Source organism: Phalacrocorax carbo, chromosome 10, assembly GCF_963921805.1.
Source record: "Phalacrocorax carbo chromosome 10, bPhaCar2.1, whole genome shotgun sequence".
Classification (NCBI taxonomy): Eukaryota; Metazoa; Chordata; class Aves; order Suliformes; family Phalacrocoracidae; genus Phalacrocorax; species Phalacrocorax carbo.
The window spans coordinates 6052263-6080088 of NC_087522.1; the positions used below are offsets into that span (position 1 = coordinate 6052263).

At 41.0% G+C, this 27826-nt stretch overlaps 1 protein-coding gene across 2 annotated transcripts in view; it reads left to right on the plus strand.

Moving 5' to 3' along the window:
* Positions 1 to 27826, plus strand: part of MAD1L1 (mitotic arrest deficient 1 like 1) — a 381515-nt gene that overhangs the window by 96277 nt on the left and 257412 nt on the right. For both annotated transcript variants that reach the window (XM_064461586.1, XM_064461587.1), the window contains exon 11: positions 20717 to 20861. In XM_064461586.1, the coding sequence (XP_064317656.1) occupies positions 20717 to 20861 (145 nt within the window). The remainder of the gene's footprint in view (positions 1 to 20716; positions 20862 to 27826) is intronic.

Below are 27826 nucleotides of genomic sequence, written 5' to 3' on the forward strand. Positions count from 1 at the left end.
GCAATTTCGCTTATGTGCCTTAGGTTAAAGCAGTTACATTTTCTGGCTTTGGAGTAAATAAGTGCTGGTTACTAAAATAAGCAAGTAGTAGCTCCCTGGGCTGAAGCAGGCTCGGAGAGGTGACATGTCTGATAACCAAAGGAAAATTTGGTACATTTGGTAGTGTGCAAATGTTTCATGAATTACTGGTATTTCACAGGACGTTATTCTTCCAGTGTATCTAAAAGCTAGGTGTTACTTCATGCATTCGATCATGGTTGTTATTGCTTATATGTGACAGTTTCACTGGAGTTCTGGGTGTCATGTGGTTAACTTGGGAAAGAATATGTTTTTAGTTTCAGATGCAGTCTTTTATTTCAGTTCAATAGTTTAATTCAGCCTTAAAAAACAGTCTGAGGAGCCGACAAACAACACCTTTTTGCTCAGCCTTTGTTCTGCTGATGATGGTGGCAGAAAACCAAATATAAGTTTCTCATCTGGTTTAAAAATACTGACTCGCCCAGGTAATCTTTGCAAGAAGTCACTGTGCTGTAGTTATTATTGGTGGTTTGAAGGTTCAGTGCAATGTAAATGTTGGAGCTCACCAAACCATGTGCAGGACAACCAGGGGATCAGGCCCAGCCAGCATGAACGGCAGGTCCTGTCTGACCAACCTGATCTCCTTCTATGGCAGGGTGACCCGCCTGGTGGATGAGGGAAAGGCTGTGGATGTTGTCTGCCTGGACTTCGGCAAAGCCTTTGACACTGTCTCCCACAGCATCCTCTGGGAGAAGCTGTCTGCTCGCAGCTTGGATGGGTGTGTTCTTTGCTGGGTGAAAAACTGGCTGGATGGCCGAGCCCAGAGAGTTGTGGTGAACGGAGCTAAATCCAGCTGGTGGCCAGTCACGAGCAGGGTCCCTGAGGGCTCAGTGTTGGGGCCAGTCTTGTTTAATATCTTTATCAATGATCTGGATGAGTTTGCAGACGACACCAAATTGGGCAGGAGTGTTGATCTGCCCAAGGGTAGGAAGGCTCTGCAGAGGGACCTGGACAGGCTGGATCGATGGGCCAAGGCCAGTTGTATGAGGTTTAACAAGGCCAAGTGCTGGGTCCTGCACTTGTGTCACAACAACCCCATGCAACGCTACAGGCTTGGGGAAGAGCAGCTGGAAAGCTGCCCAGCGGAGAAGGACCTGGGGGTGCTGGTCAGCACATGGCTGAGCATGAGCCAGCAGAGTGTGCCCAGGTGGCCAAGAAGGCCAACAGCATCCCGGCTTGTGTCAGCCATAGTGTGGCCAGCAGGAGCAGGGCAGTGATCGTGCCCCTGTGCTCGGCACTGGTGAGGCCCCACCTCAAATACTGTGTCCAGTTTTGGGCCCCTCAGGACAAGGAGGCCATTGAGGTGCTGGAGCGTGTCCAGGGAAGGGCAATGGAGCTGGTGAAGGGTCTGGAGAGCAGGTCTGATGAGGAGCGGCTGAGGGAGCTGGGGGTGTTTAGTATGGAGTAGAGAAGGCTGAGGGGAGACCTTATCGCTCTCTACAAGTACCTGAAAGGAGGTGGTGGTGAGGTGGGGGTTGGTCTCTTCTCCCTAGTAACCAGTGATAGGATGAGAGGAAATGGCCTCAAGCTGCCTCAGGGGAGGTTAGATTGGATATCAGGGAAAATGTCTTCACTGGAAGAGTGGTCAGGCATTGGAACAGGCTGCCCAGGGAAGTGGGGGAGTCACCATCCCTGGAGGTATTTAAAAGACATGTAAACGTGGCACTTCAGGGCATGGTTTAGGAGACATGGTAGTGTTGGGTTGGCGGTTGGACTTGATGATCCTACAGCTCTTTTCCAACCTCAATGATTCTATGATTGTACTTTAATTCTCTTGAGTTCCAGTGCAACGTTTCTATCCCATATACTTCACCATAGATGGATGGAATTAACTATTTCATAAATCCAATGAAAAAAATTGATGAACTTGTGAAACTGTGGTTTTATTCTGTAAACAGTACTGGTAAACTACAAACATTCAATTTATTTTTTTTTTCCCCCAAAAGGATCCTTTAGTAAGTTACAATCAATAGAAATGTTTCCAATAATTTTTGTAAAACCATGAAAACAGTTGTTTCACTGAACTGTCCTGCCTTAATAGAAATGCAAATATTGGAACACCAAGATGCTGAAAATGAGAGCATGAACAGCCTTGGAATGAATTGATTATCATTGTCTAGATTTAGAGAAGTATCAGAAAAGCACTAATGAAATCAGCTAGATTAGGCTTTTAAAATATTCCTGTATGAAGTGTGTAACAACTAATTACAGGCTTATGGATTTTTAAATCATTCTCAGGTTGTTAAATATATATATACGCACTATCAGTAACTAGTAGTTGGAGCTATGGAATCAATAATCTCTAAATAGATTAATGAATGCAACTGAAATTGACTGATGGTTAGACTGATCTAAGCGATCCCAAGTAGACTTCTCAATATATACTAATTTTGAGATATTAAAAATGTCATAAATTTAGCTAGAGATCAGGAAATATTTACTCTTTTAGGCATGTATGCCATTATAGCATGACACTATACAGTATAGTATATTTGGAAACTTTTATAGATTTGGGTTTTTGCTATTTACTGATTTTATTCAATTTGAGAATAACTTTGAACAGCCATAAAATCAAAGAAAAATCTTTCCCAGGTTAGCACTCCGTTAGTTCGGGCAGTGCGCGCGCACAAAATAACCTCCTTAGAACCCTGATGATCTTATGTGTGACTTGAGATTTCTCTCTGGTTTTTGTGTTTTCTTTTGTTTTCTTGGTGGTTGGTTGCTTTTTTTCCCCGTCATTTTTATTTTCTTTTTTACCTTTTAACAAGAATAATGGCTATACATATAGTTGCTCTGCAAGTTGTCTTTTATATATAATCTCATCTTTATGTAGCAATTTAGAAAGCCTGTGAAGCACTTCCTGGCTGTTTCTAGCTGGCGCTTGCATATAATGGAGTACCTGCAAATATTCTTTGGTTTGGAACATCACTTACAGCTGGTACATCTGCTCTGTTTAAAGCATCACCAAATAGTAGTCAGTCCCCAAGTAACTCTGTTGGTGTTCAGGGGTGATGTTATTTGTTGCTGTTTGCGGAATTAGATCTTTTCTGTATTCTTAAAGGTTTCTTGTGATTTTGCGAAGGTATATTTGCAATAAAATGACTAGACTTCTGCTCCAATTCCTTTCTAAAGTTTTTAGGAAAGGACTTCTTTTTTTTCCCCCTCACTGTGTTGATGAATTTGGTAAGAGAGTTTACTTAAGGTATTTGTGCAAAATTGGCTAGAATTTCAGCAATTACAAACGTGGGTTTTTTTGCATTGCTTTCTATTAACAAGTCCACCCAGGCTAATATTGCACAGACGTTAGAGGAGGGACATGCACAGTGGCAAACTTTGTTAGCAAGCATCATCTGAGTCTCGTACCTCCAGCCTTTGGGAACGGTGCAGCTGTGAGTAATTTAATGGCACATCCAGAAGAGGCATCGCTTTAGCAGCAGCTTTCCTCTTTCTTGCCATCCGACTTGGTCTAATTCGTTGAGTGAGTTCGTTGGATTTTTTTTTTCTCCCCCAGATCCAACAGTGCGTTATTGCAATATATGAGTCAACGTCCTTATGGTAAAGATGGATTCCCCATTTTCAGAGAAAGCCTCTCAGCTTTGCGTTATGCTGCTAGGAGCTAGCTTACACAACATACAAGTAAGATTATTTATTGTGCCTTGCCTAGGACTGTTGACATTTCTTTATCCTTCAGTAAACTTTGTTTTCTGTATCGTTGTGTGAAATCTGGGGGAAAATTCTGCCCTTTACTCTGAGTCACTGGGTATGTTTCTGCTAAAATACCTGGACTGACCAAAGTGGACGCGACTTGTAAATTCTCCTGCCTCTGCTTAAATTAAATGGCAAAGACAGAGTTGCCAAATGTGGTTCTTGATGGTTTCTTTCTTCTTTTTCTCTCTTCATGTTCTTTCAAAAAATAAATAGGATAGAAAAATTCCCTATCTGACTTAAGTTGATCTCTCCTGAAAGTCAGATCTGGGAATGTATGTGTCAGGAGTATTTAAGCAAGCAGTAACTGAACTCATAAGACTTAAGTTTTATGCACACTAGTGCTTTCCCCCCCTCCCCTTCATTGTCTTCCAGAGATCTAATAGACCCTTGAATAAAGGGTGCAAAATTGTTTCTTCTTTTACATCTAGTTCTTCATCTTTCTTGGTTCATTCAAAGATACCTTTCTGATCTGCGTTCATGTTATCATTTGTTCCTGTATGAGTGATTAGATTGTGCCGAAGCATAGAGAGCGCAGTCCTTGAAGCAGTTGAGTGAGGAAGAAGACTTAACTACAAGACAAATGTCCTGGGACATGAATTCCTTTAATTAAAGCCTTCAGGCAAAAGTTATAACTCTCAAAGTACATCTCATGTAAATAAGATGGCAGTTTCTTACCCCTTTTTAATGTTGTTTGATGTGTATTACAGTCGAGCAAATCTGTTTTGCAGTAGTTATACACCTACCATATAAACTTGTATTTTTGTATTTTCATGTTGCCATACAGATGTTAAGAAGCCTGTTTATGCACAAGAATCAGACTCCCAAATGCAGTATTCTGTGCATGAAAGCAATGGTTGGAGGCTAAACACTATGAAATCGACCATTAAAAAGAAGTGATTATACAGTGTTGCAAGTGGGACTTTCTCTCATGCATTGCAGGAGTGAATGGTTTCTCTGAGACCTCTGGTGATAATATCCATAGGAAAAGCCCCATCAGAAAGATCAATCAGTATTTAAAAAAAAATTAATCCTAATAGTTGCCACTTTTGCAATTCTATGTAGGATTTGGAAGTACTGTGTGTTTGTGTCTCTCTATATACACACACAAATAAATATGCGTATATTTCAGGTGCAGGAATTTTCTAAGTCTCCACTAGGGGTGAGATGTGAAGCTTTTATTTGAGTTTCCACTCAAATCCACTCAGCGTCCACTGACGCTGTGGTTCTTTGTCATGCCTCCAGTTGCACTGGAGAACAAAGTATCGCTCCCTGTCTCTTCTTCTCCCATCCCCACCAGTTTGTCTTGAGGCACACTGCCTGACACTAAACCTTAGGAATAATGACAGAAATGATTCGTTGTTAATGAGTTAACCTAGACTATATAGGGCTTGACTTCTTCTGTCTGCCTGGTGAGTTTGACGTGTATTTTCCTTCTAGGGAAAAGAAAAAGTAAATTGTGCACAAAATATCCGTGGGGTTCTCTTTACAAAATGCCTGCTTCTACTTAAGTGGGCTGATGGTAGGTTGGAAGTGTTTCATTGCTGCTGATGGCAAAGTGATTCTTCATACTTTGCTGGAGATTTCTGAACTCCTCCAGTCCTTTACTGCTAGGAGTCAGCATGGCATGGTAGGTGAAGATCAAGACTAGAAATAAAATGTAATTTTTAAAAAACCTAAATTTCACCCCTAACTCTGTGATTTTTCTGCCTAGCACTGGAAAGCTTGCTCACCTTCTGCATTAACATTTGAAATGGCCATGTCTGCCTTCCTTACAGAGTGAGAAACAGGTGAATATGTTTGCACCATTTAGGATAAATGAACTATAATTTGGCTATCTTGCTTTAATGTACAGGTTTAGGCACAAGCCTTCCTGTCAGCAGGGCACTTTGTATCTTCAAATGATGTTCAACTAAGTGTCATTATTAGCACACAGGCAAGCTAAACTTATTTATCTCCAGTGTATTCCCATACCCATTAGCATCTCAGATATTTGCTTTGTGAATTTCCTTTATCAGAACTCCTAGGTTATCCTCTGCTGCCACAAAATCCTTCAATTGCCTTTCTTTGGACATCTGGTGGTATTAATTGTGTGGTGAACCTCAGACAAGAATATTCTGCCCAGTTATGTTTCTGGCTACTAGCGTGGCAGCGTTAGTAGTAGTTATTGTTGCTTATTGATTTGCATTTTCAAACTGCCTTTCATCGAAGACCACTAATGAGCTACGTAGTGCTTAGTTTCTTTTTCAGCAGCTTCAACAGAGATTGATGTAAGCAAATTCACAACAACCAGTTAGGTGTCCCAGAATAGGAGTCCTGGTATCTTGCCGCTCCCCACTGGTAGCAGGCCTGCGCAGTTGCTTTGGAGTCTGGGCTGGTGCGTGATTCAGGTACAAGTTAGTGGGTCTACTTAATTTTGGTTTTGCCTGCGCTGCTTCCTTGTGAAGGAAGATCAGGTGTTTTGATGTTATGAATGTTGGTGTACTGTCTGTCCTGTGTATATATAAGGATACCGGTTTATGGATGTAACATAGCCTTCCCCTCTTGATGTAGACAAGCTAGGTCACCAGGTCCCAGGTTTTTCAGTCTTGTGAATCTTGTGGCTGATGGAGCATGGTGCTCTTCTTGCCTCTGGTGAGAAAGGGGTGTTTGCATAGGAGATTTGCTCGGTACCTTGCTGTGCTGTGTAAGCAAAGAATCCTTCTATCAATTCATACAAGAACTAACCCTGCCTTTTTAAAGGTCACTTCTGTCTCAGTCAGCTCTTAAAGTTCAAGAGGAAATAAACTGCTTAGAGTTGGCATTTTTCAAGTCAAGTGTCAACTTCCCAAGCCCCCAAGCCAGCGAATGCAGAGGAAGGAGAGATTAATAAGTGAGCTGCTTCGTTGATACAGTGATTGTGCAGAAACGTTCCCTATTTTCTTTCCTCTTTATGGGGCTTTGGAATGAAATGGAACATCGTTGAAATATCTCTCTTTCTCCTTTTCACTTTGCAGTGTGAAAGTATCCAAAGCTCTTTAGAAGTGCTTCTTTTCTCATTAGTCCACTGACAGCAAGCAGAGAGTTTGTCAGCTCCAGTGAAGTAGGACACAAGGAACATTTTATGACAATTCCAATACCTAAAAGCTCCTTTAGCAACAGAATCTTATTATCCAGTGAGAATAAAATGCACTTTCAGACAGTAGCTGAAGGGTGAAGCCTCCAGGCAGGTGCTTGCCCTTAACTGCATTGACACCTTTTCCATGCAGGAGACAGTGGATCGATAAGGAAATAACCAGGAAGACTGGGCTTTATTAATGAGGTACGATGGAGGCGGCGGGGGAGATGGTCATGGAAGACAGGTGGCAATCAAAGGGCATGCTGAGCATAGACCATCTATTGGCTGCCAAAGTGCCTGTATTGAATGTGGGAGACGTAGGCTATGGAGGGATCAGCACTGCTAATTGTGATGTTGGGTAGCTCCAGAGAGCGAGCTGTGCATCCCGTTTACTGTGTTGCGTTTTTAGTTTCAGTCTTGGCAACTTTTTCCTTGTGTATTTGTTTTGCTCACCCATATATAAGTTCTCATTGAAGGTTTTCTGCCTAAAATTCTCTTCATAAAAATTTCCTTCATAAAGGACTTTGCAAAAATAAACACATCAGCAGCATTCTCTTTCTTGCTTTGCTTTCAAAAAAAAAAAAGTGTCATGGTATGAACTATTTTTTAAAGTGACAGATAGATCAGCCTTGCCAAGTATCTCTGTGTTTTCAAGTTGTATGTTCTTAATGCTCTTGGTTTTGGCTGGTACAGCTATGAATTCTTAATGTAGGAATGCTCTGCCTGCCCATCATGTTATGGAAGATGGTGGTGATGGTGTGTCAAGGGCTGCATTTCCAAATGGCTTTCAAATAGGAATAAATTTCTGTTTTTTCTCTATATGCAGGTAGCCACGTGATGTGGAATCACACATGTGTTATTTTTTATGCCCTTTGGGTTTTTACGTACTTCATGCTTGGTTTCTCTAGATACCTATTTAAAAGAAGAGCTCTTTGGAGAATTTGGTCTTTGAATTTTTTCTTTTGTAGTCCTACTTTTTATTGTCACCTGAGATCACTGAAAAAGAATATTGTGTGTCTGTTAACCAGAGAGATCATAAGCAGATCTCTTCTTGCATGAGAAGTTGATTCACGGTCCTTTTAATTCCTGTTTGGATTCTAACAGAAATACATGAAGACGGGTGCTGTGAAGAGTCGTGGCTGGTGAGGCAGGGCGAGGTGAGGATCAGCCTGATTGTTCTGGTCTGTAACACCTGCTGCTCCACTCACCTCTTTCTATAACCGTTGAACGGCACAGATTATGCTCATCAACCTTATATTTATATGCGTCTGTGGGACACCTGTGATCTGCAGCTGCCTTTTAATCTCTTCTTTGGTGTGTGATCCTTTTTTGCTCTCCTCTGCAAAGGCTGCACCTTTTTGCATTGCATGATCTAGTTGGAGCTGTGCTGTGCGATGACCTTTGGCCTGCAATGTAGTGCTAAGGGAAGGAAGCAGTTCCAAATGCTGAGAAAGCCTGAACACAAGTATGTTCAAACACAATAGATAGTTATGGCCTCCATTCTTACATATTAGGATATTTTGGCAGGTTTTGAATCCTTTTTTTTTTTTCTTCATGGGAAGTTTATGGTAGCAGAGATGGATCAGCTGGACCACTTGCTGCCATAGCCAAGAGCTGGCAAACTGCACCTGTGAGAATAGAATTTTTTTCCCCAGCTACTAATTTATAGCTTGGAAATTGAATATGACCCATGTATGAAAGAGATAAAATGATAAAATAGTCACCTAAGAAAATGCAATAAAAATGTGCATGTGAGTAAAATTTAAGCTAGATGAGATCTGATGGTGTGCATTAAAAATAAGCAAACCTTTGTTAACTCTTTTCCCCAGTTTGCAATCAGCTCAAGAATCAGCCTAAACCAATGAATCAATACCAGAAGCTTTGGGAAAGTCGAATAAAGGAGTAAATGTGCAATGATACTTCTCACGTTTTCCTCAGTTTGAAGCTTAAGAATTTCTTGAGCTGAAGGTGATATCTTTTTGTATTTAATAGGCTGTGATGAATTTTGCTCCATTAATTCGTTTAGCTCTTCTATTGAAAGAGGCAGTGAACAATTGCTCCTTCTTCACCTCCTGCCATTCATGATTTTGCAGCCTCACGATTGTTTTCATTCTCTCAGACTGCTGTAGCAGAATATAGTGCAGCTAAACATCTCGTTTTCCGTATCAAATCAGTTTTTCCTAATTACAGACTACCAGCCAGAGTAATAGCTGACAGGCGCATGAGAGTTTGGGTGGTAAAGATTTATCAGGGCCAGTCTTCATTATTCTCTGTTAGATGGAGAAGGGAGAAGTGATGTCAGTATGGTCAAGTGAGTATTAAAAGGCAGAACGGGAATAAGAATGATGACAGTGTAAGAAATGCATGCCCAAATCACCATGGCCTGGGAGCTGGGAAGCGAGCAGATGAAGCAGAACTGATCGCAGTGTGACTGCATGGTCTGGAAGATGCTATCCCTTCTTGGGACTCAACATCGCCTTGCATTGTGGGAAGAAATGTTCGCAAAGAAAGTAATGGTGTGTTGATCTTGCTATGGAAAGAGTCCCATGAATGAGAAAAAAAGGCTGTGCTTTCTCCACATCCCAGGAGAGAGAGAGAGGAGGAGGTTGAAACAACCCCTGTGTCAAAATGCCTCATAAGCAACTCCACAGGAAACTGAGGCAGCTTAGCCCTCAGGCAGTTTTCATGCAACCCAAACCAGCGGCTGTTGCGCAGCTTCAGTGGTGCTGATGTTTGGCTTGGGAAGAACGAGGTGGGTTCTGCACCCCGCTGGGTGTGGACTTAGTGCTCCAGAGGTAGATGCGATGGTATGAGCCGTTACAAACCTTCCGAGACTGATTGTCACTGATTGTGCAAGGACTCCTACTGCATTTTAATCCAGTGTAAAACTTCTGGGATAAAAGCACCGCAGAAACAGTCTGAGTGCTTGTGTGATAATTACGGTGCTGCTCTGGTGAGGGCAGAAACTTTTCACACTGTACCTGTTGATTCCACGCAGGACTACCATCCCATCCCTCCAACATCTCAGCGCTGGCACCTGGACCTGGTTGATGCACAATTTGTGATACCAACTGGTTGAAACCGCATTACATTGAACAGAGCTGTTCTTTTATGAGTGGTACAGAAACAAAATGACTTGGTTGCCATGTCTTTAAATTAATTTCCCTATCACAGCTTCACCCCAAAACAAAGCACCTGACCTCTCTCCTCATCTAGTGATTTTGAAACCTGAAACTGCTGCAGAAAGACTATTTACATGTCCACCTGACTGGTTTCTGTATAAAGTATTCATTGCAAAAAGATTGCATAGCGTGTAGTATTGTTTTATTAAACATTTAAAAAGAGTGATGCAGGAGAATTGATGTAACAGAGCTCTAAAGGTTGTTGTTCTGGCAGTTCTCCTTCCACAGTGACAGCTTTATTCCTCTTGCCTTGTATTGCTTTCAAGGTTTTTTGAGCTAATTTTGGGAAAGGAAATTAGAGGGAAGTAAGTCTCTGCACCCTGCAGGTAAGTTGTAACAGTGTCAGCAGTCCAGTGGAAGATTCAAATAGTGCTGTGGATTTCTGGGCGGTAATAGGGAAAACGAACATCCACAGCATATTTTAGGAATAGGGTTAGCAGGACTTCATTAGTAGGTCTGATCTCAGCATATCCTTTTCATGGGGAGAAATAACTGCTTGAAAACAGTGCCTGAGAAAGCAGTTGGCCTCTGCTCAGCTGCCCAGGTACACCGCCTGAGGTATGCAGAGTGAGGGTGTGCAGTTGTACAGTGTTTCTTGGGCTCAAGGAGAGTGGGGCAGAGCCACGGCAAAAGGAGCGGTGGATATTCATAGTGTGATAGTCTAGCTTGGAAAGATCCGAGTCTCTTTAGTCTCATTATCTGACACCAGATGGCTGGAGACCAGCTCTTCACTGCTTTATGGGTCTGTGTTTGCTTATATACATGCCCAAAACAGATGTATACGAGAATGAGAAGTAATTTAACTGGAATGAGGCTTTACCCCACACTGGATGTCCTGGGAGCAGTTTCAGCTAACTCTACTGTTTTTCCTGTTTTTCTTGTTCTTAGATATATGTTCTTGCTTTTATGTTTTTCAACATCTGAATAATATTTGCCCCATATGGAAAATAGGTACTTGGAAGGCAAAGTCAGTGTTGCAAGGTGAAGCTCCCAGAGGGTAGGAAATGCCAGAATTAAAGTTGCCTTAGTCTAGTTTCCTGTCCCATGCAGGATTCCTGTTTCACTTGGCAGAGATGGTGGATTGTATTGACTTAATGAGCAGCTGTTCATGTTTTTTCAATGGAAAAATTTAATACTTTATTAGTTATTTCTTATTCTAACCCTGTTATACCAGATACAAACCAAGGAGAAAGTGTAGCCTTATTTTGGGGATGCTATTCTGGAATATTTAGAACTTGTTCTTTCAAAACACTTAACATTACCCAAGGCTTCATATGTTAGGAGTAGCTGCTGTTGATCTCAGCCATAGTGTCACAAGAGGCTACCTAACGACTACGCACCAAAGACTATGTTTGAAAAGTTCGTGGAGTCAGCTGAGAGCTCTGGCATAGGCAAGAATTGGAACCAGTTTTTTGGGAGACTTTCAGTCGCCTTAATGTGAGACCTTTTTCTTTAAGCAATTCCTGTGCTTCATTAATCTTCCAAATTCTGCAGCAAATGAGGCAGAGATCCTGCAGACAGCAGATGCCGTTAGTAGCGAATCCTGATTTGTTGTCAGAGCGTGCTAGGAAAGATCATATGTTACCATGTCACATTGTTTATGCCCAAAGACATGATGGCACTTGGAAAATTCATGGTTATGGGTCAGGTTAGTTGGTCATGGAATTTTTAAGACCTTTGCAGTATTAATATGCTTCCATATTTTGGATTTAATGATTAACAAGTCTATTACAATGCTGCGCTTAATATGGCTTGGATCATTGTAGACTGATTTGATGTAAGCTGAGTCAAAGCAGGTGGGAGGTGGATATGAGATGAAGTCAAATTAGTGCTTGTGAGAAAGAAAAGCCAAGAACAGCAGTCTGTTGGAGCACTTGTCTTAGGTAGCTAAGTGACTTTTCAGCTATTCCTTTACTTTAATTTGTGCCAATGTCCCATGGGTAGGTGCTAGGGGGTAGTACTTAATTGTTTCAGTTTATTTGTTGTCAACAAGTATCCGTTATGAATTATCTTCTGAGTCCCCAGTGAAAACCCAGGCAGGTTTTCATCACATAACCTGGAGGAGTTTTCACTGACAAAAGCCTGATGCTGAAATGCTGAGCTGTAGCTTTGAATTTTAGTGAGGATTACGGTGGGGGTCCATCACTGAGTTGTTCTGCAAGAAATATTTTAGAAAATTGTGTTTCTGTAAATTCATTCAGGTAGTCGTAGATTCAGATATTAAAAAAAAGAAAGTGACTGAACAGTAATATAGAATTCTCATTTCAATACTCATTTTACTGTGGAGTACAGCAACGCACATTGGAAATGAGATCTCATTGGAAAAGGTCATTTGAAACAGATCTGCAGAACCTTCACGAAGCTGTAATGAGTCATGAGACTGCGAGGGCTCACTTGTTATATTGCCATGGAGGGTTTAATGTTTTGTTTTTCTCATCTAAACACTTTGATCCTCTTTATTTTATTAAGATAAGCTATTATCTAACTGTCAGGAGTCTAGATTTTCAGCAGATTTGTTTGCTGACAAGTTGGTTCAGCACAACCATTCTCCTACTCACTTCTTTCCCTACTTCAAGCAAATTTTCCTTTTTTCACTCATCTCTGTCAGTCCTTTATCCTTTACAGCTCTTCAGCTCTCATGCTGTCTATTCCCAGATGACTTTTCTGCTCTCATGGTAAGTGTTGGTTTGAATGTATAACAGAAACTGGAAATATTCTTAGTCACTCGTGATGTTCATGTCACCAGTTGTCTGTGCTGTCTTGCTGTGCTTCACACCAGTGCTGGAGAGTTCGGCCTGTGACTTGACAGCTTTCTGGGAGGGAGAATGCTTACTGAATTTAGACCATTTACAGGAGATCTTTTACAATGCACATAATACTGGATTGCGATGAGAAAATTATGCAATGCCTTCATCTCACTTCCCACTTCTGACTGTGCAACAAATTGAAACCCTTCAGGCAAGTGTATTTGGGGGTGAGTGGGGTTGGTGGGGAAGGATAGAAGTAGGGGCTTAACCTTTATAGTGATGGAGAAGCACAAAAAGACTAGTACAAAAAAAGTGAGAAGTTTTGACTTTCTTCATCATACTTAGGCACAGCTATGAGTTCATCCAGCCCACAAGTGTGATTATGGATGGGTAACTGATGGGGCCAACTGCATTATTCATTATGGTTCAGATTGAAATGAAATCACGGAGGGCAATTTTCTGTCTCACTTCAAGGTCAGATGAGAGTATTTATTATTCCCTCTCTGTTTATCTGTGAATGCAAATTGAATTTAGTGATTCCAATTGATGAAATGTTAGAAATATAAAACTCATCAGAGCCGACATGAAGAGAAATTACTGGGTAGAGCTGGCCAGTGACTTCACCATCCCATGTACAAGCCTCTGCTTTGATTAGTAATTATTTCAGTCTTTGGGTTTTCTCGCTCCCAGTTTTGTTTCAGTTGTTGTCATTTTTGTTTTCAAAGAAAAAAGTGTAATAACACTTTGAAGCATTTAGAATTTGAATTAGATGATGTAAATAAAGCCAGCTGCAGAGAGGATGCTTGGATCCTGGCTGGAGAAAAGGTTTCCTTTCAAAATTCTTCCTTGGGGTTGGTTTTTGAGCCTTTGTTTGTTTTTTCTTTCCTCCCTCCTGTGACAGTTCCCTTTCTCCGGTATTTCGCTCCTTTGCACCGCACTGAATGTTCCAAGCTGGCGCGGGGTGTGATGGGGGAGGGAGCAGCCATTTGCCATCTTTTGGTGCTGAAGCTCCATGCGTTTCCTTACTGACATAGCGCCCACAGACCGACCTTCCTCACCATCCAGTGTTGTCGGAGAGCAATAACTGGGACCTGCAAAGGGGACCAAATGAGCACGGCTCTCTTACTGTAATAATCGGAATGGAGGTACTCTCTTCCCAACTCACTGTAATGCATTTTGAACAATTTAGTGAACATCTTTGCTCAGTTTGGTGTATCAGTCTATGGTCAGGAGGCATTGCTGTAGTGTGTCCTGTTCTCTGCAGTGTTGGAGAGACACTTTTAGCTTGTACGGGGGGGATTATTCTTATCTCAGAGTGGGAGTGGAAAACCCTTATCAGTGAATGCTCTTTAAAAATAGGCAGTTCTCCGTAATTGCCAAATGCCACATACACAATTATGATAACAGAGATAGATGATACATGCTGTGCAGACTATATGCTGTGTTAATAATTGTAGAGGACTGTTGTTTTAAACTCCTGCTTTTTAATTACTTGCATTTTATTAAGAACATTTAGTACTTGCTTCTCTACCAAGCACTGCAAAGGGAATCGGTTTGCGCAGGATGCACGTGTGTCTGACTTGTTGTTGATTCAGAACAAGAGCCATGAGCATTTGGACATACCAAAAGCCCTTAATAGATTTGTCTACATAAGCTATTACAAATCACTTTGTGTATTCAACTATCAGCTTGATTTCTCCTGTAGCCTGTTTTACTGAAGGCTGCAGCAGTTTAAAGTTAGTAAGCATACAACAAGCTATGTGGGTTCAGTGGTTTTTAAATAGCAGTAAAAGATTTATTCACCAAATAAATGCCTTTAATAGAAGTTTTGGCCTTATGAACATGTAAGGTTTGGAGGCTTAGGAAAAGGACAGTTATGCCTGTAATCTCATCCTTGAAATGTTTTACATTCCAGAAGTCAGCGATGGATGTATTTGACAAACTATTTCTGTTCCAACTTAAAACCAAAACAAAGCACAGAAGTCTCCCATTTATTAATTAAGACATTACTTTCATTCTTATCTCGATGGTGGATGTGGAAAGCATGTTTATTAGCATGACAGTAAATCTCACGTCAAGTGACTAATTAAATATCCATTCAGATAGAGCCACACTGGCCTTTGCATTTTGGCAACATTCCTGGTTTTGGTTCCTTTGGGTTGTTGTGGTCAGCAAAGCCGTGTACGTTGCAGCAAGCGTGTTGACCCTGTAATGAAAGGAAGCAGAGGTAGCCTGATGTGAATTTCTTTTAGTAAATCCTAACTCCTGTCAGTCAATTAAGGGTATTGTACTGGGTCTGGGACATAAAATTTGTGTTATTTCTGTTCTGTAACTGTTCACTTTGAAGGAACCGTGTTTCTGAGTCTGATACTTACACTTCTGGTTAGGGAGTAAAATTAAATACTGTCTCAACGATAAAGCATATTGTCACTGTACCAATAAAGCTCCAAACATCTGTCTGCTTCTTACCCATTTCATCTGTCCACACTAGCAAAATAATTCTCTTCATGTTGTTCCCTCGTTATAAATTCAGTATGATTCAAGTCTTCCTTGTATGTAGAGCAGCAACGTGATGTATGGACTGCTTATTTTTGAACGATTTGTGATTTATGGAAGTTTGATGATGGTGAATTATGTAAAAGGTCTTTGAGAAAATACAGTGTGAACCAAGAGAAAGTTTGCAGATGTTTGCTGAAGACTTGGGAAAAACGAATAGCAAGAAGAAAGCTTGTTTTTCTGCTGACCCTCTGTAGACTGTTTTTTGTAGTATTTTCTGTAGCAGTATTTCATATGGCTCTCTAGAAGGCACAGTTAAAGCTCTAAATAAAATATAGCCTATGTGATTACTTCCACTAAAGACGTCAATATTTGGTATCGTTGCTCCTTCTAAATGTAGTAACCAAATAACAGGTAGCATGGAAATGTTGACCTCCAGAGTTCCCACTTGCGCTCATCGCTGTAGCAGCGCAGTGTTTGAGAGCAGGGATGGATGCTGCTGAGTCAGTACCGTCGCGATTCGGTAGGTGAAAAAGAAAGGAAGCAGAATAAGATGCCAAACAATCTTATTTTAATAAAAGTTAGCACCCAAACCTTTGACTTTTGAGCTGAAATGCTTGTAGCACTAAAATAATCTCCTCTTTCCCGATGTTTGTTTTTCTAGTTTACCTGCCTTAAATTGATTAGTTTAGGCAGCTCCATTCTGCAGCAGTATTCTCAGAGCTCCCATCCGTCTTTTCAGCAGCATTTTATAATAGATCAGTTTTTTTCGTTTTTAACATGAGATGGAAATTTTTCTGTTTTGCCAAGCCCCACCTTTTCTTTCCTGTGTCCTGTCTGTTTTTAAGCCAGACTATTTCTGCGATCATTTTCTCTCTTCTGTTTTCCCTTTCTAATTCCCATCCCCGATGGCTGTGGTTCCTGATGAGGCAGGGTTAAGCAGAGGCTGGGTGGGGGGAAGAAGTCTGTGCCACAAATTGCAGGTTGGAAGGAGCCTTGAGGGAGGGCACAGACAGGCATCTTCTGCTGTTATCCACTGGACAATATGAAGATGTGCTGGAGTTACCCTGTTGCTACTTACACCTTCATGTTGGCTTATAAAGCCTGGGGGAGAAGAACGGGAATGAAAAATAACATTTTTGTTCAGGCTTTCTGTTTATCAGTTTCCAATGTGGTTTATGTCTTTGCGTGTGCTGTCTATAAATGCGCAGATAGGTTGAGAAGGGTGCAAGTTGTCAAGCCTCAGGTATGGGTGGGCTTTTCTTCGTCCAAATGTCTTGCTACAAAATAATTTCCCTTGCTCCTCTTTGCCTCATTAGTGCTAACCTTTTTATTTTGGACTCTGTCCTGAAGATGTTGATAGTTGCAGCATGTTTCTTTTTTCTGTTAGGTATCTGCAATAGCTCTGTCATCGTGTTTTACCTCTGTGCGTCTTCAGTGTTCTTCCCATCCACGCTCCCTGGTTTTCGGTGCTTTCTCTTTGATGTGATCCTTGTTTCTGACGGTTGGCTCTGGTGTGTGCAAATGTCTCACCTTTTCCTGAGTTGCAACATGACCCAGACAGTGTTGCTCATCTAATTGTCTCTGTGCCACTGTGGACTTCTTGTTTTCCTCTCAGGTTGTTATACAGACCGGTTCTGGCATCCTGTTTGCTTTCCCTGTTATTTTTATAGTCTCTCTGAGGTGGTGACTTGGCTACTGAAAGGATGGAATGATTAAAATAATGTTTCATGGATCACTGGGGGGCGGGGCGGAAGCTGTCAGCTGCTTTTGTAATTTTTTGAAGGAGATTATTAAAATGTATCTTATAGCTTCAGCGTTCACTTTCTCCCTTCATTGTTCTCAGTCTTTCAAAGAACATTCTGGAAAATTAAGTTTTATCATTAAGATTACATTAAAGTGGATTACAGAAGGGAAGAGCAAAATATGAGGAGTCTCAACAGCTCAGAACAGAAATATGTTGGCATCTCATTCACTGGGATGTGGAACAACGAACATTAATAGGCTGATAAACAGAAATGACTTTTTCTCTTTAAGGCTTAAAAGGTTTACTTTGAACTTGCAAAGATTTTAAAAAAATGCCAGTTCCCCAAGCTTATGTTGAACGGAGAACTTTGGGTCTATTTTATTTTACTTTTTTTAATGCTCATTTTGAGTTAGCAATTACTTTTGAAAAGCCATAGGTGTCATCAGTGTGGAAGAAAAGGGCCCACATTGAACTTTAATGGTATTTGCTGCTGGGTACCTACTTTCAAATCCTGTTTTGTGTCAATAAGGAATATAACTTTCTTTTTGGATTTTTTTTTTTTAATAGAGATGGTTTAGGTTGTATTTGGTGCAGTTTCTGGAAGAATTATCAGTCTGTCCTAAGAGAGGAAGAAAGGATCTCAATAATTTGCTTTGGCATGGTGTGGAGAGCTGTAAGAAAGTTGAATTTCACACTTCTTATAGCAAGAAAACCTATGGTAACAGAGCCAGTTCAGAGAGTTTAAGTATTGTCTCTGCTTTCATAGTCATTTCTGGCATTTAGATTTTATCTACATTAACATCACATTTGATCTGAGGCTGAAATATATGCAGATGATGGTGTTCTTCCCAAACATCATGCAATGGCTGAGGAGATTGTCCATTTGTCTCCCTTGGCTTAACGTTTCTCATGTTTTAAAACACTAATTTTGCAACCTAGTTTGAGAGGTGTGTATGTGACTGAATGCCTGTGATCTCCATGAGATGTGAATCCCAAATATTTGTCATTATTTCAAGAAAGAAACATGGCATATATCTTATTTTTCTTTGTGAATGTCAGCTCAGTCATAATCCATCAGTCCACTCAGCATTCACAGAAATAGGTCACAACAGTGAAAATTAAGAAAAAAAATTTCTCCATTGTCCTACCAAAATGTTTTGCAATAATCAAATGCAAGATTCTGAGTGTTTTGTAGTATTTAATCTTATGTTTGCATTTTTTCTTCTGTTCTGACTCTAATCGGGACTAAGTTTCTTTGATGGAGGAAATGGTGTTTTCAGTAAGGTTTCTGTAGTGTGATTTGATTTGTTATAACACAGTTGATGAGGGTTTTGTATATATATTTACCCTGTGCATAAAAAAAAGAATATTGTTGAACAATCTCTAATGAATCTTTAGACAGTGGCTGAGGTACCTGGTCTCACCCATCTGTTCTGCCCTGTATTGGAGGCTGAGCTGTAGCAAACTCGGTAGGCTGACATGTATGCATGGAGAGTTTACGTGAAGTCTGTCTTAGCACAAGCTTAGCAAAGTCTGCGTTAGTACAAGCCCTATGGAAAGGGGGGCAATGTTTTAAGCGTAGGATTTTGAGAGGCATGGTGTGATGAATCTTGCTGTTACATTTTAAGATGTCACCTAATTTGTGTCCGTTTACTGGGAATTACTGTCAGCCTAAATTGCCCTGAATGGGGTGTTTATGGTGTAGGCTGCTGTGTTATGAACTGAGCAGCTGGGCTGTGAGCACGTGTTTGAGTTTGCTAGCTGTACTGCCAAGTGGTAACTTCCAACAAAAGGATGGGCTGGAGAGCAGTGGTGGGTGGGTTTATAATTTGGCAACTGTAACATCCGAATGATGTGGGTTTTGTACACTGCAAGTAATCAGTTCTTGAATGACATATATGTGCTTGTGACATTTGACATCTTGGTTATACCACTTAATTTTATCCCATATTTCACAGTATGCTAGGACTCAACCTGCGATTTCTCATCTTTGGATGTTGACTTCTAGGAACTTTTTAAATATGGATTTATTTTGTAGGATCTGATAAGAGTTGATTCTCTGCTTTATTCTGTGGAATTCTTGCATTGTTCAGTGAGAAAAAGGCTAATGTTTAAGTATTCATGAGACCAAATTTGAGATGTTTGCTGAAGTGGGGATGGGGAAGGGAGCATCCAGGGCAAGGCTGGTGCTGCTTCATGTTCAGTCAGGATAGATACTGCTCTTGGGCACAGGTTCCCTTTTTAACTAATTGAGGAGGTAGTGGTGTCCTGGTAATGAAATTATCCATTGTCTGATGCAGATTTGAAGCCCTCATGATGAACTTTCCCACCTGAATACAACAGTGAAGAAGACTATTTCACAGTCCTGGTTATTAATTTGGTCTGTGAATGGTTCCAAATTGAACTGGAGCTTTAAACAGGCTTCTAATTCATCCAGTGTTTAAAAATACCTATTTTTCCTCAAGGAGGAGGATTTTGAGGTAGGGAGACAGCTAATTGGGGATTTTGGTGAACTCCTACATAAATTTCCCAAGAAGTACAATTTAGAGACCTGGCAGTGCAGGATATACTTGATTTACGCTAAGACAGTACCCTAACAATAGTCCTATTTTATTTAAAAGCCTTTTAATTTATTTTCTTTTAATTATAATGATAATGAATACCTTCTGAAGCACTCATATGTTTCCTAGTGCTGTTTTCAGCATTAGAGAAACAAAGATCATCTGATCCTGAGTAAGCCAGAGATGTTGGGTTTGATTTTTCTAGCTTGCTTAAGGGTTTTTGACTTGTGTGCAATACTTTTTTTCATGTCCTGCTCACTCTTTAAATAAAGCTACTGCAGTCTTCGATAAACTTGTCATACTTAAACTATGAAGCAACTCTTAACAATCACAAGAATTATTTCACTCTTATTTTGTTATTGATCAAGTAATTCACCAGCATATTTGATCTGTGATGAGCTGCTTGGTCAGTGCATTGGAACAGCTCTCTATTAGTGTCCCAGCAGCAGACTGAGTGGCTGAAGGGTATGCATGAAGAACATCTCTAGGAATACATGGATAATTGTGCATCACCATGTCATGCTGCACAGAGAGCTGAGAAGAGGAGGGAGCAAGCTATTCTGGCTTAACTGAGAATCACGGCCACATTGCAATAGAAGTGCTAATCACCTGGCCTCAGATGGCATTTCTCTTCCAATATAGGTTGCTGGCAAGAGCAATGTGCAGGTGGTGGCTATAATTACTTGCTGAGTATTATTTTTCTGTCAAAGTAGACCATATTAAACCTCAGTTTTACTTCTACTTTGTTAGAAAAAGATTAAAAGAGAGTAGAATCCGAGATTGTGTGTCATGTGTTGAAAACAAGGCGTCTTCTCAAAGGCAAACTGGTTGATTCTGAAATAGATATGCAATTATTTAAATGCTTTGTATATGTGAGGTTCCAGTAACTGTCTTGTGCTGAACAAGGCGGCTGTCACTGGGATTGTTCTTCTCTCACATCTTTTTTCTGAGAACAGCCGATAATGAGACTGCGGCTTCTTGGTTTCCAGTGGTGGAGCCCTAAGATGGAATGCGCCAGCCCCAGTGTCCTGCTATCATGGTGATGCTGCTTCTGTCTGAGAGGCAGAGGCCAAGATTTCACAGGTCTGTATTATCTGTTCTAGTGCCCGTATACTGGAGAAGGCTCGGCAGCAGCTACAGGAAGAAATGCTACGGATTCAGAGCCAGCTCTTGGATGAGAAGAAGAAGCGTGAGCAGCACGAAGCACTGGTCAGACGGCTGCAGAAACGTGTACTGCTACTCACCAAGGTGAGTTTCTGGATAATGTATGGAAAAGCCCATGTCCTTATTTCTGTCCTCGGTGTGTAGTCCTTGCTATTTCTTCTTTGTTCACCTCCAGAACTGGTACTACAAAGTTGCTATGGGGTCTTTGTAGAGCAGGTGCTATAAAAGACGAGTAAAAGTACTAGTACATCCTAAGGCTTTGCTAGTGTTCCCCCATCTGGGCTCATGCTGTGTTGGCTTTGTCTCAGGGTTGCCATTTGTGTGAGGGCAGAGGATTGAATCATGTTGTCTCTAGAGTGTTTAGAGCCACTGAAGGGAATTTATAATGGCTTTGGCTGCATTGCCTCTTTTCCTGAAGGGAACGAAACGACGGCACCTTGTCAGCTGTTCCTGTGGAAAAACAATTTACAGAGAGTAAGAGATTTGCCTTCCTCTTATGCTGAATGTCTGTTTGAATGTAATGGTAGGCACTAGACCAGTAAATTGAAAATACGTTTTAAGATTCTTTCTATAGGATATATCAAAGAAGTGTGCATTATCCTATATCAGGTGTGCTCTCATGATGAAATTCTATACCATAATTTTGAAGTCTGTAGAGCTTTGCAAACTTCATATTAAATTCTGAGAGCGCTCTTTACCCAAAGGGAATAATAATTCTCTATAGTCAGAATGATAGGTACTTCACTTTCCAAGAATACTCCTCACAAAGCTTCACTCATCTGAGCAATCTCCCTGACATTATAAAGCTGCTCACGTAAGTAAGCTTATGTGTGTGCATAAGGTCAGACTCGAGTAGTTAGAGCGAGTGAGAGGGAGCCAGGCACATTGCTGTGTACGGGGAGGAAAGGTGTTGGTACAAAGTGTCTGAGCAAGAAGGAAAGGCGCTGTTCTGTTGCTTGTGCTTTAGGCTTTAATCTTCAGTGTCAACTAAAGCATTTTGATCGGTTTTAATTGTGCTGCACCCAATTCTGTGTAATTCCATGTCATTGTTAAGCCAAAGAGAATGTGATGTATGGTGTGGAGAGCAGGGCTCCTTGAAGCATGAAGCGACAGCTTTACAAGAGGGTATTCTATCAGATCTTCTGGCTGCAAAATTTAATGCCACAGAGAGTCACGTAAGAGAGAAGAGAAAAATGACATCAGTTCTTTCTGCTTTACAGTGAGGCGGGCACTACAGTCAGGGTGGATGGACCAAACTCTCTCCTTGGAAACAGAAAGGGCATCTCTTCTCAGTCTTTCTAATACCCCCAGCAGCAGCCAGCCCTCCATACTGTTCTAATCTGGTACTGACACAGGTGGATGCTGAACCCAATAAAAATCCTTCCTTTACAACATTCCCAGGTGTTTAGCATTGCGCTGGGCTGCTCAGCCTTGAAGGAAGTTTCTCAGACGGTTTCTAAAATATTCCCTTTGTTAATGTATTTCCAGACCTAAGCAGAAACACGTGTTGTCGCAGAACAAAATATATCATTACTTTTCTTTAAGTACTGGACAAAAAGACAACTGTACTTTGTCATGTAATGGATTGTCCCCTGATTTATAGAGAGAGACAGATCCTTTGCTTTGTTTGCAATCTTGCCGCTGAAGAGGAGTAGAGGAAAAGTTGGAAATGTCCTTCATCAGACCGTGGCAAATAAACTTGTATTTTGACAGTGGAAGTTTTCAGTGTGCTCAGTAATTCCTCAACTGACCTGTTTTAAAGGAATAAAGACTTTGCTGTTCTCTGAAAATTTATATTCCATCCAGAGAATGCTGGGGGTCCTTTGTGAAGAAGTACATGCATTATGCTACTTGGGTGATCTATCGCGGGCACTATTTCTCCTACTGGTTGTTCTTCTCATGCAAAGTCAGAGAAGGAATTTCATTTAATTAAAAAAGTATGATATTGTGATTTAAAATGAGATTGGGCAAATATATCGCCTGTTAAAAATAATTATTTTACATTGAAAGCATATCACCTAGAATGGTATTTAATCATCTAATTAGTGGCATCAGTAGTACAGCATGCTTCTATGTAATTTGAGAATGGAAAAGATGAGCTCTCTCTATTGAATCTTTGTCTTGTTAAATAGGACTGTGAAAATCTAATTTGGGGGAGACAATTATATATATGATTGAATTGCTACTGCTTTTGATAGTGTGATTTTTTGCATTTGTGTATATTTGACCCTCTAGTAGGGCAGGGAATCTGTTCCTGTATGCTGAGCAAATGAGGATTGAAAGGCATCAGACATGTTTAACATTGCAAGTTTAATGCAGTAACAGCTATCCTTTCATTGGGCTCAAATTGTAACCTGAAAGTCTCAGGCCTTGAATATGTTTTAAAAGATCAATAGAAAAAGATAAGCTGTTCTTCTTTTGATAACAGCAGTACCCAATATTTTAGTAGTAAACATACTCTGTTCAGGGGGTACTTGCTTTGCCAGTCTGATTCCTTCTGAGGTTACTTTTACAGCTACTGAATTTTTTTCCTCAAGATTCAAACAATATTTTTTGGCCTTCACCGATTGCCTGTCTCACTTGTTCAGTCTTGTTCATTTTCTACTTGCCGCAGTCTGTGTCTTTCTTGGTTGCTCTCATATTTCCGTTTCAGTGCATTTAACTTCTCCCTCCATTGCTTGTTTCCTCACCTCATTTACTTCTTTAGGTCTTTCTTGACCTTACTTGGGCCTTTCCAGTTGGCTTATTGTTTGGAATTGGCACAATTGTCAGTCTAGGATAGTTCGGTGAGTTGCTACAAATCTCTCTTCCCTGCTGGACTTGAAGAGGAGCGTTCTCCAGGCTTTGACATGTTAGTGCAGTGGACCAGCCCAATCAATTCCACCTCCGACAGTGTGCTGCCGTAGGAGCTGTGTCCTGGTTACTCCTGTTGACAAACTGCTGTTTAGAACATGTTGGTTGATTACTTTCTCCCATATGTCCTTGTAAATCCGGGCAGTACTTAAGTTTTCTGATCCACATGTTTTCAGTGAAACATAAGACTAGATTTGGACACCCTATAGGTTTTCAGACATTGATGGCTTGAAGGTATCTCCTGGAGCGTCACTCCGTTCACTTAGAGTGATGAAAGAGAAATTGATGTTTGAAGGTGTGTATTCACTCGCTCTCTTAGAAATCCACTTGGCTGGGTTCACTGTTGTGCTGTCTTGTTGCTTTGGCTTTGCTCAGAGTTTTAGAGAAATCTGTAATCTTTGCTTTATTACCTGAAGTAGCTGCGATACAGCAGCAGTGGGAGATAGCTGAAATGCTGGGGAAAGACCTAGTCCACCTCTGCCCTTTTTCCTATTTAATTTACTGCTGCATTGGCTTTGAATGCCATGTTTACCTACACAGTTTTGTATTTGACTTCTGTGCTGTCCTTAAGCTTGTGAGTATTTCTCCTTTTCTGAGAGCTTTGCACGCTACCCCTGGTCTATGTTTATGAAGCAGGCTTATTAAAGACAGTCAGTTCTGCTACTGAATGGCTAAAATTTGAATCTCTTAGGAAATTTTCTATGACATGTAGGTCTCCCAAAATGAAAAACCCTTTCTGAAAATCCTTATCTGAGAGCAGGCAGCTGACTGAGTCAGTATTTCATGGATACAAAGCTCTGGTCTATTTGTTTCAGGAGGGCAGCTTTCAGGAGGCACAAAGGGACCTTATGCAACAGAAGTGAGGTTGAAGAAATGCAATAGAGGCACACTGAAGGCTTCCCAAAGCCTTTTGATGAGGAGGGCCAAAAGTTGCCTTGCATGGATCTTTTTAGGGTTGTCACCTCCTCCTCTTGTGATTTTTACCTGGTCGCCATGAGCCCTCATCTGTATTCCTTACTCAGCTGCTGTTAGGGTTCAGACCTGCCAGCCTCTTCTCCTGCACACGTGCAGTTCAGTGACTCCTTAAAACAGTTATTTCTTCTGTGCACAGAGCTGGTGGATGTAACTGCATGAAGCTGCAGAGTGACTAGGAACAGCCTATAACACGTGCAGCGGATTTGACCAGAGACAAAATGCCCTGCTTTTTTGCAGCTGGTGTGTGATCCTTTGGGATCTTGCCTATTTGCATACACCAAAACTCAAAATGTGAAGTCCAATTTCAGTTACTTCTTGTCACTTTTTCCAAATGAGTCTAATTTGCTTCTCAAATTGTAGATTTTGTGAATGTACACTGTCCTAATTGCATCCATTGCTCTCATATAAGGCATAACGCAGCAAATGAATTAATCTGATTGTACTGGATGTTGTTGTTTTGCTGTGTTTATTTCCCGTCTGTGCATTTGTCTGCCTTTGGGTACTCTGCTGCCTGGAGAAGAGGCTGAAAAATTCCATTTTGTGTTCTGAGCATTCAACCAGATCATGTGATCTGATAGGAAATCTGTTTCTATTGAGACATAATTCAGGCCATCACCATAAAAGCTGGAGATTAAACAAGTATTGATTAACCAACTCCAGCTGACTGTTGATACCACATGTTCCTGGAGATATCTTCGCGAGAGTCAGTGCGAAGTATGAAGTGACTCCCAGAGCCGAGAATGGCAGAGATGCATCAGAAATGGGACTAGGTAATTAAACTGTTCATTAAGCATGGCAGATGCAGAGTTCATGACTTGATTTGCCATCTGCTTTGTTTTGTAATCAGTAAAGATTTAAAATAATACCGACGGTTTCTCTGTCATATTGGGTCCTGCATTATGGTTTTTTTTTTCTTAGGAGGCAGACAATTTTAAAGTACAAGAATGATCTTAATGTTCTGGGGGTTCAGCAAGGGAGGTGAATTAACCCTTTTTCTGGGATATGTAAAAATTTAACTTTAAATATTGCACTCAATATTGCACTCATTAGCAATAAAAACAGCCAGTCTGGCAACCAGATGCCTTGCAACAGACCTTCTTTTGGGTATTACACCCTGTGCTCTGCACCCAGGTAGCGTGGACAGCTTTGGGGCGGCACTGAGCTGCTCCTCTGTGCTATGGGCAGTATCAAATGCTTTTCCGTGGCTGCTATGATACGAGGCTTCTTCCTTCCATCAATCCACTCCATGTGTATCATTTAAACAGTGCCATTACTCGTGCATCACCAGCTGTGCTGCCTCCCTACACGTGATTGTTAATGGCTGTCAGCCTGACCCTTGCCAATCCTTTCCCTCTGCTTGCTGTGTCTCCCCTTCGTAGATTTTTATAAACCCATGGAAGTTATCTTCCTTTTTATGCCTGCAAATAATTCAATTTTAAAGTGATTCCACTGCTCCCTCTTCTGTGATTCAGGAAGGCAAGTTTTGTCGGGTGAGGTAGCACTGGATCATCCTGCATGCTTGAGAAGAGGGAAGCCAGGGCGCTCAACCTTTCAGATTGATCACAGTTCCCTTTAATTTCAACTTGATTATATTTATCGGTTAAATAATTTCAGAGAAAAAGTGACTGGTAGTTATGGGTGGAGGGGGATGATAGCAAGGGAAGAGAGACGGTCATTAACCACTGTGGGACAGAGAGGAAGAGGTAATTGTTGCCTCTGGAGTACAGGGGGTTTGAACAGGTCTCTGCTGAATTGTAATTTTTAGTATCCAGTGACATAATGAATTTAATTCCCAGACTCCTCTTGTAGGGTGCCTTTTTTAAAGGATGAGAACTAACAGGTCAGAGATGAGGTAGATAGATGCTTTTATGAAAAATCCTCCCTCTCCTCTCTGTTAGCTGTTGTTGCATCGATCCTGAGTTCAGCTGATGCAGGATGGTTGTTGGGCTTCATGTTCATGGTTTACACAGGAGTGTCTGGGTTACTGGATAAAGTGGGCTAAATTTTGTGAGGACAAAGTGGGACTTGGGCGTTTGATGACTGCTGCTGTAGACATCTGTTGGGGTTGAGGAAATGCCATGTTTTGTGTTTGCTTCTGTTGCTCTCTGACAGCCTTGTGTCTTGTGAGGTGGAGGTGCTTCAGGGAAAGACAGTTCTGGGAGGTTTTCTTTTAATGCTAGGAGTGCTTTTCCCCTGTGTAACCCAAATTTGATGTGATTTTTTTTGAGTAACTTCTTCCAGTTACTTACTGCGTCATATTTTAATCCTGATCCACCAAACCACCTTCTGGAGCTCAGGCAGCTGCCTCCCAAATGTAGCAGCATTGGAGGTAATTTGCTGTGCCACTCTTTGCCTGCAACGGATGCTCCACAAGGAGATTCTGCAAATATTTACTCTGACAATACTTTTCCTGTCTGGGTTTTCTTTTTTTTGAATGTCTGTCACTAGTCTACTTCACCTTCCTTAATCATCTTGTTCTCTGCATTGTAAGGACCTTTAAACCGTGCTCTCCCCTTGCATATGTAACAGCTTTCTAGGATCTATTGACCTGATTTCAAATATCTCTAGACCTCAGAGCTTGAGACTTATTTTTCTCCTTTGTCTGTACCCCCTAATTTGTCTGCTTCTGGGATTCATTTAGCTTGTAACAGAATGGTCTGACTCTAGGTTTCATGGAAGTTGCTACAGAAAATACAAAATAAAAAAAATATAGATTTTATTAGCCCCACCATAGTCTTGCCTGCGTTACACAAGTCACTCAGCTCTGCAACTCCAGAAACATAGCAGTGTTGGTGGCTTCACCCTGCCTTTCTCATGAACCAGCCGTAACATTTAATGGAATGGTTTCATCTGCAGTGCCTGTGCTGCCCTTTCTGTAGCAAGCTGATCAGAATCCCGCAGTACTCTAATGGCAATTTTTGCAGAGATTTGTACAATGACAGGCTAACTTTGTGCTGATTTATACTTGATGCTTCGTTATATTCATTACAAGATCTTATTTGCATGCTTGACATTTTAAAATATTGTGTTTGGAATGTGTTATTTATTTTGAGACCTTTATTAAGGAACCTCAGTCTAAGGGTTTAATTGTTACTGATAGCTAAGAGTGTAATTACCGCAGTAAAATATCATGACTATATTAAGCAAATGGAAATTGTCTTCCAGAATAAAGCGAGTACAAGCCATTTGCCTTTGAAACAGGCTGTTCCACGAGGCCTGCT